Genomic DNA, 21,823 nt, shown 5'->3' on the forward strand with positions numbered 1-21,823 from the left:
ATAATAAAGAATTTTGTATAGTAAGATTAAGATTTAGATTCTTAAGCATAGCTAACAATAGATCATTAGATAGGTAGTTAATTCTAACTGGCATATTCTGTACTAAAATGTGTAAGGAGAGTGTTAAAAATCAGAATCAATTAATTAGATTATATAAAAATTAGTTAAATAAACATGTATATGCCTTATCAAAACTTGCTTAACAGGATAAAAATATATGATAAGTATATAAATCAGATATTATTAGCCTTGCCTCAATATCTAATATATTGATAATCATAATAAAAAATAAATAATAAGCAGTTTCATTATAATTATAGCATTACCCGAATTACATGTATTTTGATAAGAATATAAATCAATTAGTGATTAATAGATATTAGCCTTACCCAAATTAAGCATATTTAGGAGGAGAATATAAAGCAAATAGTAGATACTTTAGATATTAGCCTTGCCAAATTACATATATTTAGGATTAGAATATGAAATAATAATAGATATAACATATATTAGCCTTACCCAAATTATATAATTTTAGGATGAGAATATAAAGCAGATAGTAGACACAACAGATATTAGCCTGGTTCCAACAATAAATCCTGATGGTTTTGAAAGAGCAAAGGCCGGGCAATGTTCAGGAAAGTGATTGTTTCTTTTTCAAAAACCTTTTTGTTAGTAGCGAAGATATTCTATACTAACTTTGCAAGACAACCACAGACCCAGTGATTGAACAATATTTGTCAGTAATTGTATACTTTTAATTATAATCGAATTCAAACATACAAAACTCCATAAACCCATAAAGATTAAATATTATGTGTTTACTAGCGGCTACGCCCCCAGAGGACTATAGGGGACCTTGAAGGGGGAGGAGTCGAACTCCTGACTACAAAGAAAATGTTTTTTTTTACTTAGGGAAAGGTTTCATTTCTTTTATAGGAGGGGCAATTTCTTTTGGGAGGTTGGTGATACCCTACCCTAGAATAGTTATAAGCCTACCAAGGACCTAGCTACAATGTAAATGAGAGCCATATGGCTACAATGTAAATGAGAACCATATCGGTTTAGCGGTTACAGAGATCCTTAAGTACAGAAAGACAGATACAGATCCTGAAATTTTTATATAAGAATTATAGAAAATGGTATAGTTAAAAGATGGACTCGAACCCTTTACCTTTCTCACTGTAAATATTAGTGAAAGATTCTGACCGCTATGTTGACCTGTTAGGATCTGGGAAGCAGGCTGGAGCTTACAATGAAAATGATGTTGATTTAAACAAGGGAGGACCAATACTTTATATCATTGTTGTTAGTGAAGTAACTCTATAAATTGGGTATATATGTCCGTACGTCCGCCCATTAAAGTATTATTTTTCATCTAGTATTTATCATGTCAAAACGTAACTGTCATTGAGAAAACAAAACTTAGTTTCTCATTTTTTTAAGTTTTTTTTGTTATGACAAAATAAAAAAGAACTTATAGGTAATTATTTGAATATTGGTCCCAAAAAAAATATCCTAAACGGCTGGACCTTTCTTTTTAAAAAACAAAAATAAATATTGAAGTCATACTTATAGAGCCTATTCCACTGTTTTAAATCAATATTGTGTTCCTAATGACCCTGTAGATTCTAGGGGCGAAATAAAAAGCATATTAATAGTTTCTAGCTTGAAAATTATTCTGAATATTGGTCATTAAACAAGGATTTTCCAACCCTGGAGGATTGGTACAGATTTCAGGAGGACTTGGACTATAATGTTTATCAAGGTAAAGAGGCCCCCGCAGGGGTTAGGCATGAGGGAAAAAAAGCTAACCCATCCACCTATTTTCAATTTAATATCAAACAACTTTATTCAAACAGTTTTTGATAGGGTATTATTCCTTACATAAATTTCAGTGAAAATTAATTGTCTTTTTAATTGTTTGAGACTTTAAAATTAATACATTTTGTAACAGTTTTAAAGGAAATATGTATAAAAGAATTGTATAACACACAAACAGACATAAAAGTTACATAATTACATAGAGGTAAAATCCCTGTTTTGTTAAGTTTAAACTTACCCTCAAAACTTTTAATCAGATCTACATTTTTTATAAATTCATGTCAAAAAAATGAATATTAGAGGGAAAAATGATTCTTATTTTATTTTCAATAGATTATTTAATATGTTGTATTTATGTAAAAGAGGAAAGCTTTTGGAAAAGAAGCCATGCAATAGATGCCAGTGATATGAAGGGATAAGACAATGGCAGATAAATTGTTGTACATTCCCAATATTAATACACAAAACTACCTCTTTTGTAATTTACAAATAGTGGTTGAAACGTTTGGACACTCAACTTGATAGACCAACCAAACAAAATTCATCAAAAGTCCCCAAAGTGGTAAAGCCAACGAATAAAAAAAGTTGTTTTAAACTTTGAAGAAAAGTCCATTGTCTAATCTATCTTCGAGTGAACAGTCGTTCAGTCGTTTAGCCGCTAGTAGCCTTTGAAATTTTCTGTATTTATGACATGTTAGATTCCAAAAATAATTGGACCGTGAACTTTGTAATAGATCCAAAATATTTTTTAAGGTAGACAACCAGAGACAGAGGCAATGATTCACTGGAGCGCTACAAACCCCTTTGTTCTGTCGGCCAATATGGGGGATGGTGCAGTTCTTGTCACTTATCCATTTGATTTTGAGGTAATTTTAAAGGGATAGTGCAAGTCTTATTATTTTTGACTAAATTAAAAAAAATCATACGGCTGCAGCAGTTAATTATTTTAAGAATCCAGACTCTATAAGTACGGTTGCAGCTGTAATTTGCACACTTTTATTGGTGGAATTGTTTAAAACAATTTAGTTTAGCTATACAAACTGTATAAATGTAGCTTAGGAAAAATACAGATAGATAAGTTATGATTAGTATATTTAAGTAGTGGAGAAAAGCGTGCCAAAACTATGTCTTGAAATTGCAAATTTTGTGCACTGCAAAACTACATAAAGATATTATTTTGCTTAATATTGCCAAATATTCACTAATTAATTACAACATTCCAATTCAGGATTAGGGTTAGTAGCATAAATAAAACAGAAATAGAATTATTTATTTTAAACAACTGTCTAATTGCTCGGTAAGTGCTCTTTCAAAAGGTCAGAATTGTACTTTATGCTCTTCTCTGAAGAGGCGTTTTAAAAATACACTACATATTCTTATGTTTTGATAACTTTAAATCGTGAATCATGTTAAAGCTAATCTTATATTAGAAGAGAGTGGTGTAGCTTATTTGACAAATCTTTTTTCATTTTAAATGTGTGTTTTTAAATTCTTTTTCTTATCTTTATTATTCTTTAACATTAAAAATTTAATATTTTAAATTATTTGCATTCCAATTTTGTTAAAGATTCCAATCTGTTGATCATAATAGTCACTATTTTTCTTTTGATATTTGTCTAAAACTTTTACCCTACATTTTTTATACTTTTTCATACAAATGAATATAATTCAATTGTTTTATATTTTTTTTATTGAAACTTATCTATTTCTGAGTATATTCTTATTTGCTGAAAATTGATAATGCCAAATTTTTCTGGTCCTTCACCTTGAACTTATTAGTTCCAAGCTTGGTTAGGTATTGAACTTTATTTGGAAACACACACACACACACACACACACATGCATACATACATACCTAGGTATCTAATCAGAATCTAAAAATAGATGATATATATCTCATACTTTTGGAAACTTAAAACTTTTTATTTATCTTCACCACACAATCATGAAAGTTTTTAACTAATAGAACATCTCAAAATTTTGTTTGAATTTACATATATACTATAAAAAGAGTGAACTAACTAATGTTATTTTTAAGCTCTCTTTCTTGATTTCTAATTTAATTTAGCCTCATGACATTGAGTGAATTTTATTTGTGTTTTTATTGACCTTACCTAATCAGACATTGAGTGAATTTTTTATGGTTTTTATTGGTTCATTAGGAATGAAACTAAATAAAAACTTAAAGGAAAGACAAACTGATACTAAGCCCTTTTTTACAATTATTAATGATTAACAATGATCCTCAGATAGAAGCTATTAAAATTATAAAAATAAGTATTAGAATATCACAAAAATAATAATTATATAAATTATCTAATAAAACTAAAATGATAACAACAGATGACCTCTCCCTTAAGATTCTTTTAAAAGGTTTTAAAACAAAGTATTGTTGAAGGTTATCAAAATAAACAATATCAATCAATATTGTGTACAGACTTTTGTTATGGTGTGAACCTTGAAAAGATGGATAAAGAGGAAGGGATGTCATCGCAATTTCAACACCACTCTTCTGGAAGTTTTGTCAGCTTTTGTGTTTATGGCAGCTTCAATATTTACATGTCATCCTATTGATGCTGTGAGTATTGGTGCAAAAAATATGACGTAACAAAAAAAATTAGCCAATGAGAGGCAACTATAAATTTTACCATTGGTCAATAACGGCCTCTCATTGGCTAATTTTTTTTGTTACGTCATATTTTTTGCACCAATACTCACAGCATCCATCCTATTGGCTAAATATTTACGTTGAAATTTGGTATAAACTTTAAAATTGGTAATAATAACTTTATGACTAAAGTCTTAAGTCATTGGTTTATACATAAAAGTAAAAAATATAATCAGATAATTTAGGTCATTCTTCTTATTAGGAAGCTGAGAAAAGTATTGAAGAAAATGAGACAGAAGATAAAGATTTGTTTGTTCACCTGGCCCAGAGCTATGTTGATAGACATCCTACTATGAACAATAATACTAAATGCTTCAGGTAAACTATTTATCATTCATGCAGAATAAAACAAATCATAAACTTAACATATTAATTATTAAATTAGATATTGGTTTGGATAGAATATATATCTATAATACAAAGTAGAACGATGTCTGTCCGTCTGTCTGTCTGTCTGTCCGTCTGTCTGTCTGTCCGTCTGTCTGTCTGTCTGTCCGTCTGAAGCTTAAGATCTCAGTAACCGCGGAACCGATTGGGCTCTACTTGTCAGGGATTATACCTACTGGTCCTGTGATGGTTTTAAGCTATTTTCTTGGGGGGTGGGACACCCCCAACCCCCCCAAAAACAAAAAAATCCCCCCTATTTTTTTTTTTATTGCAGAAGGTTTCCTTGGTCCTTTTTTTTGCAGGAAATTTCCTTGGTCCTTTTACGAATTTCACCTTAATTTTTTTTGATCACCTCTTGGGGCAAAGCCCCTAGAGGCTAGGGGCGAAGCCGCTAGTCTATAATACAAAGTAGCTTGATGTCTGTCCATCTTTCCGTCTGAAGCTTAAGATCTCAGTAACTGCTGAACCGATTGGGCTTTACTCTTCAGGGAATATACCTACTGGTCATGTGATGGTTTTAAGCTATTTTCCTGGGGGGTGGGACACCTTTCCTTTGTGATGGACAGAGTGACAGATATACATTATAGAATTGATAGAATTAGATAGAAAATTCTTCACTAAAAATCTTACTTTTCTTTTTTAAAACCGAAGATTTTCTATAATCAAAGTCGGTCCGTCTGTCCCTATGTCCGTCTGTCCGCACAACCATCCGTCTGAAAAGGTTAGTTCTTTTCTTTAATTTTTGCATATTAGAATTATCGATATCAAACTTTGCATGATGATTCCTGTAGTAGCCAGAGATGATTTAAAAAGCATAACAACTCTATCATTGTTACCAATATGTCTGTAAGTCTATTTTCAACATGATCATTTTTAACTTTTTAACAGCTAATTATTATGGGATAAAATTTTTTGATTTTTGGAATACTGCTTCCTAGGAAACAAGTACAATATTATAAGCAAAGAATCTCTATAATCAAGTTCTAAAAATAAGTTTCAGAGCTTCGCTTTTATGGATGCTGTCATCCTTGGTTTGTAAAGACATCAGACAAACACACATTTATTTTACAGTCCTGAGTATTAAATATTTTTTATACACAAACTGAAACATATGTGATTTAATTTTTTCATTGTTAATGATTTTCTAAACTTAAATTCTAGATATGATTACTGCGCTATTTTAATTTACTTCATCTTTTTACTAAAAATTTGTTATTTAGATTAGGAGAACATGCATATGAATATCAACTTTTAGGAGATCAGACCGAGGGTATGACAACGGAGCATGGTGGTACTCTAGAAATGTCGGAGGCAGTAGGGGAGGTTCTCTGAAAGATTTTAGGTATATAATATTTTCAATGTTCAAATTTAACATTATCATATTTCTAAAAATTCAAAAGTTGAAAATACATAGGGTTGCATACTATCTCGATCAGTCATTCCAATCTAAAGGCACTTACAAGCTAAATCCGTCAACATTAGCCTTTAGCGCCATTCCTTCTCCCAAAGTTACAGGACTTCCAAGGGGAGGAGGAAGGAATGTTTTATCCCACTAGACTTTGAAACCCCTAAAAATTTAAAGATACTAGATTACCCTCTAAAACCTATGTAACCCATCAAAAAAAGCTTGGACGTCTTTTGTGGGTGGGTTGGTAAACTTATAGAACCTTGGTTAATAAAAATATTTTGTCTCTATCTAATATCTGATTATTTATTTCTCAAAGAATTTGCAATTTCTAAAGAAGGTGTATCAACTTTTTTTTTATAGCTAGCCGGTTCTTTTAGTAAGTAGTAGATGTAAAATTTTTCATAGAATTCAGATATGCAATCGGTTTTTTTGTAGACCTCTTATTTTTTAAGTAATTTAAGTTTTTAAAAAAAAATAATTAAGTCGGTTTTAAGGTACAAAAACGCAACAAAATAAAAGAAGAAAATGGCCAGTAAGAACAAAAATAGTAAGATCTTTAATTTGACACCTTACTTTTAAAATTCTGTTGAGTAATTATTGAAAAAATCTATTTTTTTAACCTCGGTTTAATAAAAACTTTAGACCTAAATATTTTCTCAAACAGACATAAAAAACATGGGTTCATATATACCTTTAGAATCAGAAAAATATTACGAATCTGTGATATAGACAAACAGCATAAGCTAATGATAGAGTAGACTTAATGTTCAATTCAAAATGCAATCAGATTTTTAAGTATTTATTATATTGGATTAAATGCAGTTTTTGAGTAAATAAGATTATATATTGATACTATATTTAGAAATGATTAAATATGTTAATAAGTCAAAACTACTGATTATTTAAAGCTGGATAGTTCTGAAGTAGCAGGATGTCTGTCTGTATATCAGGACACCAAACAACAGGATGACTGTCTGTTTAATTAATACAATGTATTAATTAACTATGCACTTTGAAGGGGTAGAATATCTGCTTAGGCAAACTATATAAAGTAATAGGATGTCTGTAAATAGCTGTATTGGTCTTAATAAAGACTCGAACCCAAACCAGATAATGTTCTGTGTTAGGACTCTCAATATCAACTGACTTAAATATATTTTCTCTTTATTCTTTCTGAGAGCAATTAAAGAGCAATTAAGAGTAACAATTAACATATGGTCTGCAAACTTAAATATATGACATCACAACATAAATATATGACATTTACCCCCTTCTGAAACCATCCAGCTAAGCATGGTTTCACCATCCATCAGGTTGATCCAATAAACTAGGATCAATGTCTTCACTGGGTGAACCTACATCGAAATTAACCCCGGCCTCCAGTCCTTCCTCTCCTTCACCCACTGGAGGAGGAGTGTTCAGCGCCCCTCCACCAACCTCAGCCGAAACTCCCACTGTTGCCGCTATGACAGCATTACTCGCTGCAGCAGTTACAGGCCCTCCTACCGCCACCATCACAGCATCATTTACCGCTGAGGCGGTATCATTCGCAACAGCCACCTCTGCAGCAACCGCTGGCCCATCTGCCGACATTGCCACTTCCATCTCAACGCCACCAGTGACCTGAACACCTCCCGAGACCATCATCACTCCGTTGCCAGCCCCAGCACCGTCAGAAGTTCCAGCCTGCTGCAACTGCCAATATGACGCCGCCGGTAAGTCATTGTTTATTCTGCGCCGGATCTCGCTAAGCTCACTAAAAATATTGGACAGGTGCCTTTGCACTTCAGCCTCTTTTTTCGCCATCTCAGTAATAGCCTCTTGAACCTTAGTTCCCTGTCCTGCCAAAACACTTTCCACTTGTTGGCTCACCTGCTGTCCCAACTTGGCTGAACTACTTTCCCAATTATCAGTCATTGCTGTCTGTACACTTTGTACCATATAAGAAGTCTTTTGCTGTGCAGTAGTAGCCACCATTTGCTGCATCTCTGTATCTACCTTCCTTATACAGTCCATTAGATCCCTCTTATGCGAGGCCAACATATCTTTAATCCGATTATGACTGTCCGTCTGCCAAAGTTTCTGTGCAGTGTTCAAACTTTTGACTGATTCTCTTACAGCTTCACGAATTTTTTCCTCAATCATAGGCTTTAGAGTCACAGCAACAGAATTACTGATTTTACCTATATCTTCATCACTGAGCGGCGCCAAGCCACGTTTGTCATTCTTGCGCTCAGCCTTATTTCTCTCAACCTCAGCACGTAAATCTGGTAACTCCCTCTTTTGTTTAGGCCCAAGAGAATCTGCCCCAGCAGGCCGCTTGACCACGCCCCTTCTGGAAGTACCTTCCCCAGCATCATTATAAGCATTGCTGGCTCCCCTTCTGGAAGTACCTTCCCCAGCATCATCATAAGCCTTGCTGGCTCCCTTAGACCTGACCGACCCAGCAGTCTGATTTGGCACAAACTTACCAAATCTGCGCCGTCCATCACCAGAACCAGTATCTGCCACCTTTTCAGGCTTGTCCGTAGTAGGCTCAGTCCAACTGTCTATCTCCGAACCACTCTGATCACTGGGCAGACGATCCCTGGAATCAAGCTCAACTTCAAGACTCACGTTGCCAACATCGTCCTCATCATCATATCCAGGCTCATACCTGGGGGATTCTACAGCATACTGCCTCCTGTCATCTCTTCTATACATAACATGCCGCCGATTAGATCTGCCAGCTTCCAACATCTCAACAGACGGTTCACGCTCCTCCCGCCGAGGTGGGGCAGACGGCCGCTGATACCGCCTTTCGTTTCCATCTCCATTTCCTGATAATAATCAATAATTAAATATTAACATTTTAATATTTTAATATTTTAACATTTTTCATATATAAGACGACATTCAAAACGAAATACTTTACATAAATTATATTTATCAGGGATGCCAAATTTTAATTACTGTTTTCCCGATAGCGCGAAAATTTGACGCAATTACACAGTCTGCCTAGACAACCAACACACAGCAATCCAATAACCACCCCAGCAGCACCCATCACCGCCATAACAAAATGCTGCCAACTATTAGTCAACCAATCAATTGAGGAATTATACAAATGTACAAACCAATCTTCTGTCACCTCTACAACAAACGCATTTGAATTAGCAGCCAATTCCGAAAGTTTAGCCTCTTCCACAGACTCCAACACCTGTCCTTTCTCTCCCTTATCCAGCAGATGCTCAAAATTCAATGGTACCTTCAACCAACTATCCTCCAGCCGTTTAGTCTGAACCAGCTGCATTCCTGCCCCCTTATTGCCTAGATATAATCCAGGTTTAACTCTCACGAATACTGGATTTTTCCTACACTCGACAACCATTAACAAGGAAACATTTTTAACTAATCTTGTGAATGGTTCTACAGCAACAATTCTATCATCCATAAACAGAGAAAAATGACCAAGATAACACGGCAAATCTGCTCCTATAGTCACATTCAACCATCTTTTTTTACATACAGACACAAGCTCCATCTCCCCCAGATGTTGTACCAACAAATTTCCGACTTGCTTGATGTTGGAATGAAACAAATTATTCTCCCAACACCCCTGTTCTGCCTGTAAAATCCTTTCCACTTGATGATAGGAAGAAGTTAACTGTAATAATAAAGCACCATCCTCCTCTTTTTTTCGCATCCAAGGAAAGAAATTCTTTTTAGCAGTTGTAATCCACAAAACTACATCAGGAACGTTGGTATGAAAATAATGCAAATCAGTCAGAAAGTCAGAAAACTCCACTTTTTTCCCCAGTTTTAATCCCAACGAAAACTGTGGAGAAATCGCCAACCAACTTTGGCCACCCTGATTATTAGCATCATCCGCCATATTAGAAAATGTAAACAAAGTTAAATTCACAATTTCAACAGTCCGAAAATAACTAAAATAACGTCTATCTTCCTGTGATCTATTGTGAACTATCACTCGATCAAGCCCAAGCCGCAGATCAGACTCCAGACAGTGTGCCCCAATGAACTGGTCCTCAAGAAAACAACTGTTATCAGGTAACATTGAAATTTGTATATTTTTCAAATAACTTGTAATCTGAACTTCTTGAAAAGTATTAGGCACAAAGGTATTATTTAAATAAATACCATCTCCTCTGCACTGAGGGTCAATCCCATACGTCATCATATCATCATACAGGATGCTACCATTTATGAAATAAGTCAGTGACCGGTCATAAAACGCTACAGGCAACCGTCGTCCATCTATGTCTAACACCCTCTGTTCCTCCATCCTTTTACAATCTTCACTAGAAATTAACTCATCACTACTAACAACAGCTGGTGCCCCTAAATGTAGATGGCTATATTTGCCGCAATACCAGGTGTGAACCGTTCTGTCGACGTGACATTGTACCGCGGGCAAAAATCTCACTCCAACTTTTTTTAACAGATGACCGCTGACTGTTCCATTAAACTCATGCTGACCAAATACTGTACATTCTGAAGCCCTCAACTCAGGACCGTCGCCAACACACTCCTTTACTTGCACAGATATCACATCAGCACCACAAGGTAACAAACACAATCCCCAAATTAAAAAATATTTACCTGATTTAAATTTATTATTATGACCAGACATTATTAGCTGATAACTGTTCACCAATTCACCCGCAAATATCAACTGATTTAGCCTTTCATTGCAGGGCAACTTTCTACCTACTAGCTTTGTCAGCACATATTTGTTATTAAAATAATCAAATAACAATTCATGAACTCTTATTATAATATATTTTTTAAAATATTTATATGTATTTTAATAATATTTTTTTTTCTCAAAAATAATTATTATCAGCTCTCCTTTCCTTTCTCCGTCCTCGAGTTCCTATCTGAACATGTACCACAGGACCCCCTACCTGAGATCTTAACCTCCTCCCAGTGTCCCATAAATATTTCGCCACCCGTGATCCACTTTTCTTAATTGTAACTAATTTTTCAGGTGAAGATTGTGGCGGCGCCGTAGTCAAAAACGATTGTTCCGATGGAAGCTCAACCTCGTCAAAATTACCCTCAACTACAGGAGCAGGCACCACAGATTCATCTGTCACTCCCACCTCTACTCCTTCACCTACAGGTATAATTTCTCTATTCTCATTCTCTGAAACTCTGTCATTATCAACCTCAACCTCACTCTCCTTCTCCTGAATCTCGTCACTCCGTCTTTCCTCTGCCAACTCAAAACCATCATTTTCAGATGACAAATACACAACATCTTCACTCTCTCTCTCCTCTACAGTTTCTTTCTCTACAGGCATATTGTCAACCTCCAAAAATATCTCATCGGACGGACAAATTTCAGGTAAAGGAAAAACGTTAAAATTAACCTCCTCCCCTAGAACTTCCGTTCGAGCATGAATTTTTCGAATTTTATCCCTAGCTACAACCTGATTTTTCTTGATGGGATTATTCCCAAAAGGTGCCAACTCATACAATGCATCCGAAAATTTCTTAACCACAATAAAAGGCCCTCCATAGAAAGACTGTAATTTCTTGGACACGTCAGTTTTTACAATATTAAAGAAAGCATAACAAACATCTGTAACTCTTAATGCTTCCCTCTGTACTCTGTGTTTATTTTGAACCTCTAAATATAACTTGGATTTTGTAGAAATTCTCTTAATTACATCCTCCATATTTTTCAGAAATTCCAAATACGACCGCGAGGATGAAGATTCAGCAGACGGAACTGGTGATAGGAAATCGAGAGGAATACGTGGCTGCCGACCAAAAACCAGAAAAAATGGAGAATATCCAGTTCTAGTACTCTTGGAACAGTTAATCACCAACGTAGCCAAAGGTAATTTTTTAGCCCAGTCCTTTGTTCCATGATTTTCATCTACTTTCAAAGCAGCATACAAACTTTGATTTTGCCTCTCTACAGGATTCGAATTTGGATTCCTGGGGGGAATTAGGACAGTATCCACCCCCAATCCTTTCATCACGCCTTTAAACACATTGCTTGTAAAATTTGTACCTCTATCCGATCTCAAAGCTCTAAATAAACCATAGGCAGATACTGGTTCTTCAATTTAGCATCGTACTCTGGATTCAAAGGAATATTTCTGGCCTTCACAGGTTTAGCTCCAGGTAACAATTCTATATTATATGTCATTAATCTACAATCTCCAATATCTGAATCATTCATTGAAAAGATATCAAAATTTTCCAAACAAATTTTAATAATCCTGGGTTTCAATTCTGGATTTTCCTTAATCATCTGGTTTTCATCTAACTTCAATTTTTGAATAATAAACTGTACCCGTTCATGCATTTTTTGCCCCGACAACTTTTCTGGCTTATCCAATTCATTAATTGTTTTATTACAGGTAACATCTTGATTATCCATGATGAAACAATGCCCCATCTTCACATTTCTCAGCAAGGTAATAGGTTTTATTGACGCATTAACCACATTAACCACACAGGACCCATCTTTCCGTGGCTGATACACCCCCTCAATAATCATAATCCCATTGCCACTTGTCATCTTAGAAGAATTAGGGGACACGTACCAAAGCCCATCATTCTTTAATCCAGTCACATGCACCACAGCGGTAGATCCTCCAGGATAAAAAATAGTTTTATCCAGCAACTTCACATTATACTTCGTTGAATATAACTCTCCAAACCCACCCCCCTCCTTTATCCCTGGCAAGGTAGGTTTAGATGGAATTTCAGAATTCATTCGTCCGGACAAAATAGGAATTTTCTGTATCTCTGCCACCACCTGTTTCTGTAAACAGGAATTAATAGGAACAGATTCCCCACAAAATTCAAACTTATCTTCATCCAAACAAATATTAATTTTATTCTTTTTCAGGAAATCAGATCCAAGATTTACCAACCTACTCGTCACCTCAGGTACATAAAATATCTCCGTAAACACAGCTTGAGTTCCAGCAAATCTAAATTTCAACTCAACATATCCAATAATATTAACTTTCTTTAAATCTACTGAATATGCTGATAATTTAGCAGGACAAAACTCAACTCCATGTTTATCAAGAATTTCTCTAGATATCAAAGAATTAAAATTATTTCCTGTATCAATAATTCCTAACTCCTTCACCGGAATATCAGCCCCAGGCACAAGAAATTCTAAATCCGCACAAATAGGCATTTTCGTTATCTTCAAAAACTTCACAATCTCTTGAAAACACTAGTCATTATAATTAATATATCCATATATTTTAGATATACATCATTCCACTACACAGCAGTCAGCCCCTCATCTGTCACCAGCCGCCAACATACTGTTCAATTTATGAAATCCTGTACATCTCCCAAACTACCAGCATCACACAGCTACACTCCAAGTTTTTTTATACAGGTAAGTACCTCTCGAAGTATTCAACCTTGCATAGGTACTTATCAAAAAATAATATATAGTAGATATATATATATATATATAAATATATATATATAATGTTTTCATTAACACGATCACACCTTGACTGACGAATAAACAAGACAGTAATGCTTTATAAAGTTGAAAGCAATAATGTAAATACAAGACAGCAAAATTAACTATTTACAGTACTATAGCCTATATAATGAATATGAATAAAAAAAACGATCTATAAATTTCATCCTAGAATGAGATTTATACATCAAATCAATCATATCCATTACATAGGATATTGCTGGAAATTGTTTCTGGCTATGTCAGCAATCATAGCCTCATACTGTTTCTCATCTCTGCTCTTTTCAGAATCCACAACAGGCCCCACCTGATTGCCCCACCTATCCACAACAGGCCCCACCTGATTGACTGTCTTCTTCAGAACCTGCTCAGGTATTACCCTATTATTAGGCACTCCAGGACCCTCTTTCTTTTCGCTACCGGCTGAGAAAAACTTAGCTTTGGTCTTTCCTATGCGAGAATCAGGAGCTGGCGGCTTGCCATCTCTCTTCTGCCAGCAACTAGCCACTACATGACCTTTTTTCCCACAATACCAACAAATCATAGTTTTAGCCTTCGAATTCAGAGCCCCAATCACGTTCTCAACCTGATCCCAAGGAATATCATCATCCCCTTCAATCCACGCATTATTATCGCCAATCTCAGTCCTGCCCTCCATATCAGATACATGCACTTCACTGATTACAGGCCTAGCTTTCACCTCCCTAGAATCCTCTAGCCTCAACCCTTCCATAGCCTGAGAATAACAGGACGTTACATTTTCAGGTGATACGTGTCCAGAACGAGCCCAGCTTACATAATGCTGACCTCTGCGAATCAAATAAGTCAAGAAAGCACTGTAATCTTCCAGGTAATGCATAGATTCAATGAAATTAGCCATATCTCTAGCTAAATCAGAAAACAGCAAATTCTTAGCCACATTATTATAGAAATCACGCCAAGATTGTCTAGAAATTTGACCAGGATGCATAAGCCTAAACAGACGCAATTTAGCATTGAAAAACACATCCACATTCTGACCACTCTTTTGTTTCAGGGCGTAAAAGAATTCGGTAGCCGACTCTGTATCAGCAAAGGGTATCACCAACCTTCTTATCAACAGGTAATAACCTAAAGCACTTAAGGAAGCATTAGCCTCCGGCGTAATCAACCTCCCCATCTTCTTCCCTTTGCACTCAAAAATCCTATTGTACAGGATGTCCTTGAAAAGCATAGGATCCTCCAACTTTGCGAACCTAGCAACCCTCCATAAGGATAAGAAATAATCCTCAAAATCAATGTTTCCATCCCAAAATGGAGCATCCCGCACAAAATCACTATCCCACTTGACTCCTCTTACAAGACAAAACTCCTTAAACTGCTCCTCTACAGTCTGTTGGCTTACACTACCGCCGGCCACCTTTTTATAGGCCTTAAGCACGTCAGCCCTTTCCTCAATTAAAGGAAATATATCCAACAATTGATTTTCATATTCGGTCAAACAACTCTCACGAACATTCATCCAATTTCCATTCCCAACAGGACCTAAAAACTCAATCTGCGAAAACTTCAAATGGCCAGGAGCACTTTTCCCTCTTTTAGCCTCAAAATTTGTAGAATCCAATTTAGCCTCCACACTCAAACGATTAATGAAAGATGTATTAAACGAATCATCCCCCGTCGCCTTGACTGCCGATACACTAGCCCCCATACTTGTTTCATACAAAAAACCGCTAATATCCCCATCCACTGGCAATTGCGCCACCTTTTTCTTAATAGTAGCCAAATCAACATCATAACCTAACTTCTTATGCTCATCAGAGTTCTTAAACTCTTTCACCTTATTCTCCAGCCGTTTATTCGCCGCCGTTAACTTATCCACCTGATCTTTGACAGTCGTATGCTCCTGCAACATTGCCCTAACATATTTTTTTATGCTTTCAGGCACAACGTCATTCTCCACCTCGCCCAACGCCAACTCCACATTCGCATTGGCACCTGCACCAGCATCCTCAGCCGCAGCATCCTCCTCCTCCCAATGTTCGGGAGTTCCATCATCATCCTGACTGTCATTCTCCCGAGGACGTTTAGGCGGCCGTCCACGCTTGCCTTCAGTTTTACCCCGCTCTCCTTTTTCTCCATCAGCCATATCCGAGCACTGGAACTAGATCCGCCGTGAAATTTAGATCAAAAGAGTTAAAGAATGAAATTCCACAGAAACCTGAAATATAAATCAAGTTAGAAATATAAAAACTAAAACAAAACTGTGAAAAATCCGAGATAAAAAAATATCTCAAAAAGTGAGTGACTTCAAATTAAACACCACTTCCCCCACCCTTAACTCAGCAGCAGGTCTAAATAACACGTAGCACAATAAGACTGCGCCAAATGTGATATAGACAAACAGCATAAGCTAATGATAGAGTAGACTTAATGTTCAATTCAAAATGCAATCAGATTTTTAAGTATTTATTATATTGGATTAAATGCAGTTTTTGAGTAAATAAGATTATATATTGATACTATATTTAGAAATGATTAAATATGTTAATAAGTCAAAACTACTGATTATTTAAAGCTGGATAGTTCTGAAGTAGCAGGATGTCTGTCTGTATATCAGGACACCAAACAACAGGATGACTGTCTGTTTAATTAATACAATGTATTAATTAACTATGCACTTTGAAGGGGTAGAATATCTGCTTAGGCAAACTATATAAAGTAATAGGATGTCTGTAAATAGCTGTATTGGTCTTAATAAAGACTCGAACCCAAACCAGATAATGTTCTGTGTTAGGACTCTCAATATCAACTGACTTAAATATATTTTCTCTTTATTCTTTCTGAGAGCAATTAAAGAGCAATTAAGAGTAACAATTAACATATGGTCTGCAAACTTAAATATATGACATCACAACATAAATATATGACAAATCCATTGTAAGCAAAATTGAAAAAAAGACGTTGCCTGTACAATATAATATGATATTTTCATATAATTCCTTTTATTGTAGTTTATATACTATATTGTAAACTTTTTTTTTCAATTTTGCTTACAATGGATTCGTAATATTTTTCTGATTCTAAAGGTATATATGAACCCATATTTTTTTACCTGTGAAATAATAAAAGTAAGTTCAAAGTTTTTATTATCGTGGGTTTAAAAAATCGATTTTTTCAATAATTACCTGACAGAATTGAAAAAGTAAGGTGTCAAATTAAAGATCTTACTATTTTTGTTCATAATGACCATTTTCTTTCTTTTTTTTGTTGCATTTTAGTACCTTAAAATCGACTTAATTTTTTTTTTTTTAAACTTAAATTACTTAAAAAATAAGAGGTCTACAAAAAAACCGATTGCATATCTGAATTCTATGAGAAATTTTACATCTACTACTTACTAAAAGAACCGGCTAGCTATAAAAAAAATAGTTGATACACCTTCTTTAAATAAATAAATAATTTATAATACTGATAATTTTTAGCTACCTGTTTACAAATAATCTGGAAATTTCCCTGGAGATGAGTTGCTGTAAATATCCAGGAAGGTAATAAGTTTTTCTCACAAGGACTACAACGACCATAGCATGTTAAAGTTTTATTGCTCACTAATAAAACTTAATTAGAGCAAAAACATTTAGAAAATAGAAATGAAATATTTTCATAAAAAAAATATTCTAATAGTTAGATTTGTGTAAAAAATTGTAAAGGCTAAATTTGTCATATTTTTTATAATTTTCCAGATTCCAATGTCAAAGTAAAATTTTGTAATTCATGTTACCATAAAAAGCAAAACTAGATAAGAAAGTTGGATAAAAAAAGGTAATAGGAAAAGAGATTTATATTCTAGAGAGAAAAATATAAAGAAATTTATCCACATTCTCCTCAATCTGAAATGCTGAATTCAATGACTTACCTCTAATATTTCCTATGATTAGGGGGAGGGGGATTTTTTTTAATCTAGATCCTAAAATCCTAGATCAGGTTTCTAATTAAAAATTGTTATTCTTCCTCGTTTATATTTCGTCGTTTCCATTGCATTATCTTCCTTTCCCAGTTTAAGCGTCTATGGTCTATATGTGTGTGTGTGTGTGTGTGTGTTTGGATGGGTGTGTGTTGTTGTAGGTGGTTGGGTGTGTTTGTGTGTGTGTTTGGATGGGTGTAGGTGGTTCGGTGTGTGTCGTATAAAATATTTGGAATGAAGCCAACCCTTCCCTGGAAAAACTGGTCTGCGGTTCATCATTATATGTCTTGTTTTCTCATTCCAAACATTAAAACAAAACTGCAAAAACCTTTATTGAAATATTAATTTTGGTTCATAGAACAAATTAATGTAGCGGGTTTCGTCGTATTTTAACAGCAGTTTTTCTCCTATTTCTAGCCCCTTAGGAGGGCTCTAACCCTGCAGGACAAATTTCCTAAACCTGCGGAGAAATCATTAAAATTTGTCTAACCTTAAATAACCTGTGAAAAAAGCTACTGTGAAAGTACGACGAAAACATGATTCTAAATTTTGAGCCCGATCATATGCCATTACACTATAAAAGTATCCAGGGGTTTATTTGTTTGTATACGAAGTAGGGAATTTGAAACCCTAGAAAATAGATTCAAATTTCAAAAGGAAGTGTAACCCAGTCCTGCTCTTTTTTTCTCTAAGTGAGGTGTTGAAATCACACAACCCCCCCTTCCTCCTACCTCCACTCTGGTTGGTAACAAGTAGGCTTAACGGCTATTTAAAAGGTTAGGTCCCCTAGAAAATTTGTACAATCAAGATCTAATAGTCGTAATAATCTTGTAATTCAATGTCCCATCTCTTCCATGCTTTGTTAAAAAATAACCTTTTTTCTTTTCCATTCTTTTAAAACCTTTTGAATCTTTAAAGTTTTTCTTTGATTTTTGTAAATAGAAGAATTTGAATTAAAAAGGCATATTTTGCTATTTTGTTATTTTAGCTGTTTTGGGATAAGTCATTGATTTGTCATTTTCTTATTTCATATTTTTCACGGACAAAACAAATGATATTAATGATAAAAGTGTAAACGAAATAACTTTATCAAAAAGATAAGATAAGAAATGATAAGATTAGAAATGTAACAAGAATGGAAACTTCCCTGTGTAGCGGAGCTGCAAACAAATTATCAAAATTGCAAGAAAAGCTGTTGTGTTTAGAAATCTAATGTTCATTTAAAACTATCTACCTCGGCAATTATCTCATACAAGCAATGCAGCTGTCCAGGACACTTTAACGTCAGGTCCAACAACCATTATAACTAAGGAAAGCCAACCTATATTAATAAAGAGGAGAAATGAAAGGTGAAATTTTATAAAGAAAATTCAGGGATAAGAATAATTTACCATCATTGGTCCTGTATCCCTGTCAATTAAAGGCATTTTTTCTTTGCAATCATAATTTAATTCAGGAGTCGTCGTTGTACATTTTTTCTTTTTATATAACGCTTCTCAGACAGAGAACATACTGTTCCACTAAACCATGATTAATTGTAGAACTAATTTAACAGTTATATTAAGAGATAAGTCATTGGACTATACATAAAAATAAATTCCAATTTGGGATAAACAATATTTCCCTTCAGTAGATTAAAATTATTAATCAAAACACTTCTCGCTTTGAACTATCCTATCAAAATTCAGTAAACGTTTTTTAGTCAACGAATAATGTAACGTGGTTATAAAACTTTGGGTACCTGTGTAATAAGCAACTAAATGTCCTCTTCCTCCCTGAATTCTAATTATATTTTGTGTTTTAAGATATTTTCTGATACGTGAGTGGGAGAACAATAAGTTCAGCCTTATTAATTTTCTACAGCAGGTGATATTTAGTTTCCATAGGAGCAAGGCTACTCTACAAGTATTATTAATTTTCTATAGCAGGTGATATTTAGTTTCCATAGGAGCAAGGCTACTCTACATGTATTATTAATTTTCTACAGCAGGTGATATTTAGTTTCCATAGGAGCAAGGCTACTCTACATGTATTATTAATTTTCTACAGCAGGTGATATTTAGTTTCCATAGGAGCAAGGCTACTCTACAAGTATTATTATTTCTATAGCAGGTGATATTTAGTTTCCATAGGAGCAAGGCTACTCTACATGTATTATTATTTCTATAGCAGGTGATATTTAGTTTCCATATGAGCAAGGCTACTCTACAAGTATTATTATTTCTACAGCAGGTGATATTTAGTTTCCATAGGAGCAAGGCTACTCTACAAGTATTATTATTTCTATAGCAGGTGATATTTAGTTTCCATAGGAGCAAGGCTACTCTACAAGTATTATTAATTTTCTATAGCAGGTGATATTTAGTTTCCATAGGAGCAAGGCTACTCTACAAATATTATTATTTCTATAGCAGGTGATATTTAGTTTCCATAGGAGCAAGGCTACTCTACATGTATTATTAATTTTCTACAGCAGGTGATATTTAGTTTCCATAGGAGCAAGGCTACTCTACAAGTATTATTATTTCTATAGCAGGTGATATTTAGTTTCCATAGGAGCAAGGCTACTCTACAAGTATTATTAATTTTCTATAGCAGGTGATATTTAGTTTCCATAGGAGCAAGGCTACTCCACATGTATTATTATTTCTATAGCAGGTGATATTTAGTTTCCATAGGAGCAAGGCTACTCTACAAGTATTATTATTTCTACAGCAGGTGATATTTAGTTTCCATAGGAGCAAGGCTACTCTACAAGTATTATTATTTCTATAGCAGGTGATATTTAGTTTCTATAGGAGCAAGGCTACTCTACAAGTATTATTAATTTTCTATAGCAGGTGATATTTAGTTTCCATAGGAGCAAGGCTACTCTACAAGTATTATTATTTCTATAGCAGGTGATATTTAGTTTCCATAGGAGCAAGGCTACTCTACAAGTATTATTATTTCTATAGCAGGTGATATTTAGTTTCCATAGGAGCAAGGCTACTCTACAAGTATTATTATTTCTATAGCAGGTGATATTTAGTTTCCATAGGAGCAAGGATACTCTACAAATATTATTATTTCTATAGCAGGTGATATTTAGTTTCCATAGGAGCAAGGCTACTCTACAAGTATTATTAATTTTCTACAGCAGGTGATATTTAGTTTCCATAGGAGCAAGGCTACTCTACAAGTATTATTAATTTTCTATAGCAGGTGATATTTAGTTTCCATAGGAGCAAGGCTACTCTACATGTATTATTAATTTTCTATAGCAGGTGATATTTAGTTTCCATAGGAGCAAGGCTACTCTACATGTATTATTAATTTTCTACAGCAGGTGATATTTAGTTTCCATAGGAGCAAGGCTACTCTACAAGTATTATTATTTCTATAGCAGGTGATATTTAGTTTCCATAGGAGCAAGGCTACTCTACAAGTATTATTATTTCTATAGCAGGTGATATTTAGTTTCCATAGGAGCAAGGCTACTCTACAAGTATTATTAATTTTCTATAGCAGGTGATATTTAGTTTCCATAGGAGCAAGGCTACTCTACAAGTATTATTGTTTCTATAGCAGGTGATATTTAGTTTCCATAGGAGCAAGGCTACTCTACAAGTATTATTATTTCTATAGCAGGTGATATTTAGTTTCCATAGGAGCAAGGCTACTCTACAAGTATTATTATTTCTATAGCAGGTGATATTTAGTTTCCATAGGAGCAAGGATACTCTACAAATATTATTATTTCTATAGCAGGTGATTTTTAGTTTCCATAGGAGCAAGGCTACTCTACAAGTATTATTAATTTTCTACAGCAGGTGATATTTAGTTTCCATAGGAGCAAGGCTACTCTACAAGTATTATTAATTTTCTATAGCAGGTGATATTTAGTTTCCATAGGAGCAAGGCTACTCTACATGTATTATTAATTTTCTATAGCAGGTGATATTTAGTTTCCATAGGAGCAAGGCTACTCTACATGTATTATTAATTTTCTACAGCAGGTGATATTTAGTTTCCATAGGAGCAAGGCTACTCTACAAGTATTATTATTTCTATAGCAGGTGATATTTAGTTTCCATAGGAGCAAGGCTACTCTACAAGTATTATTATTTCTATAGCAGG

General features: G+C 34.5%; 1 protein-coding gene across 1 annotated transcript in view; it reads left to right on the forward strand.

Moving 5' to 3' along the window:
* The window catches only part of LOC145312474 (carboxypeptidase D-like), a 39,847-nt gene that overhangs the window by 9,306 nt on the left and 8,718 nt on the right, over window positions 1-21,823 (forward strand). The window contains exons 5-12 of the mRNA XM_080151731.1: window positions 539-636; window positions 1,227-1,272; window positions 1,696-1,768; window positions 2,578-2,690; window positions 4,695-4,810; window positions 6,135-6,221; window positions 17,226-17,288; window positions 19,510-19,570. Of these exons, the coding sequence (XP_080007857.1) occupies window positions 539-636; window positions 1,227-1,272; window positions 1,696-1,768; window positions 2,578-2,690; window positions 4,695-4,810; window positions 6,135-6,221; window positions 17,226-17,288; window positions 19,510-19,570 (657 nt within the window). The remainder of the gene's footprint in view (window positions 1-538; window positions 637-1,226; window positions 1,273-1,695; window positions 1,769-2,577; window positions 2,691-4,694; window positions 4,811-6,134; window positions 6,222-17,225; window positions 17,289-19,509; window positions 19,571-21,823) is intronic.

This window comes from Acartia tonsa, chromosome 2 (genome assembly GCF_053477335.1).
Source record: "Acartia tonsa isolate MP-2025a chromosome 2, ASM5347733v1, whole genome shotgun sequence".
In the NCBI taxonomy this organism is placed as follows: Eukaryota; Metazoa; Arthropoda; class Copepoda; order Calanoida; family Acartiidae; genus Acartia; species Acartia tonsa.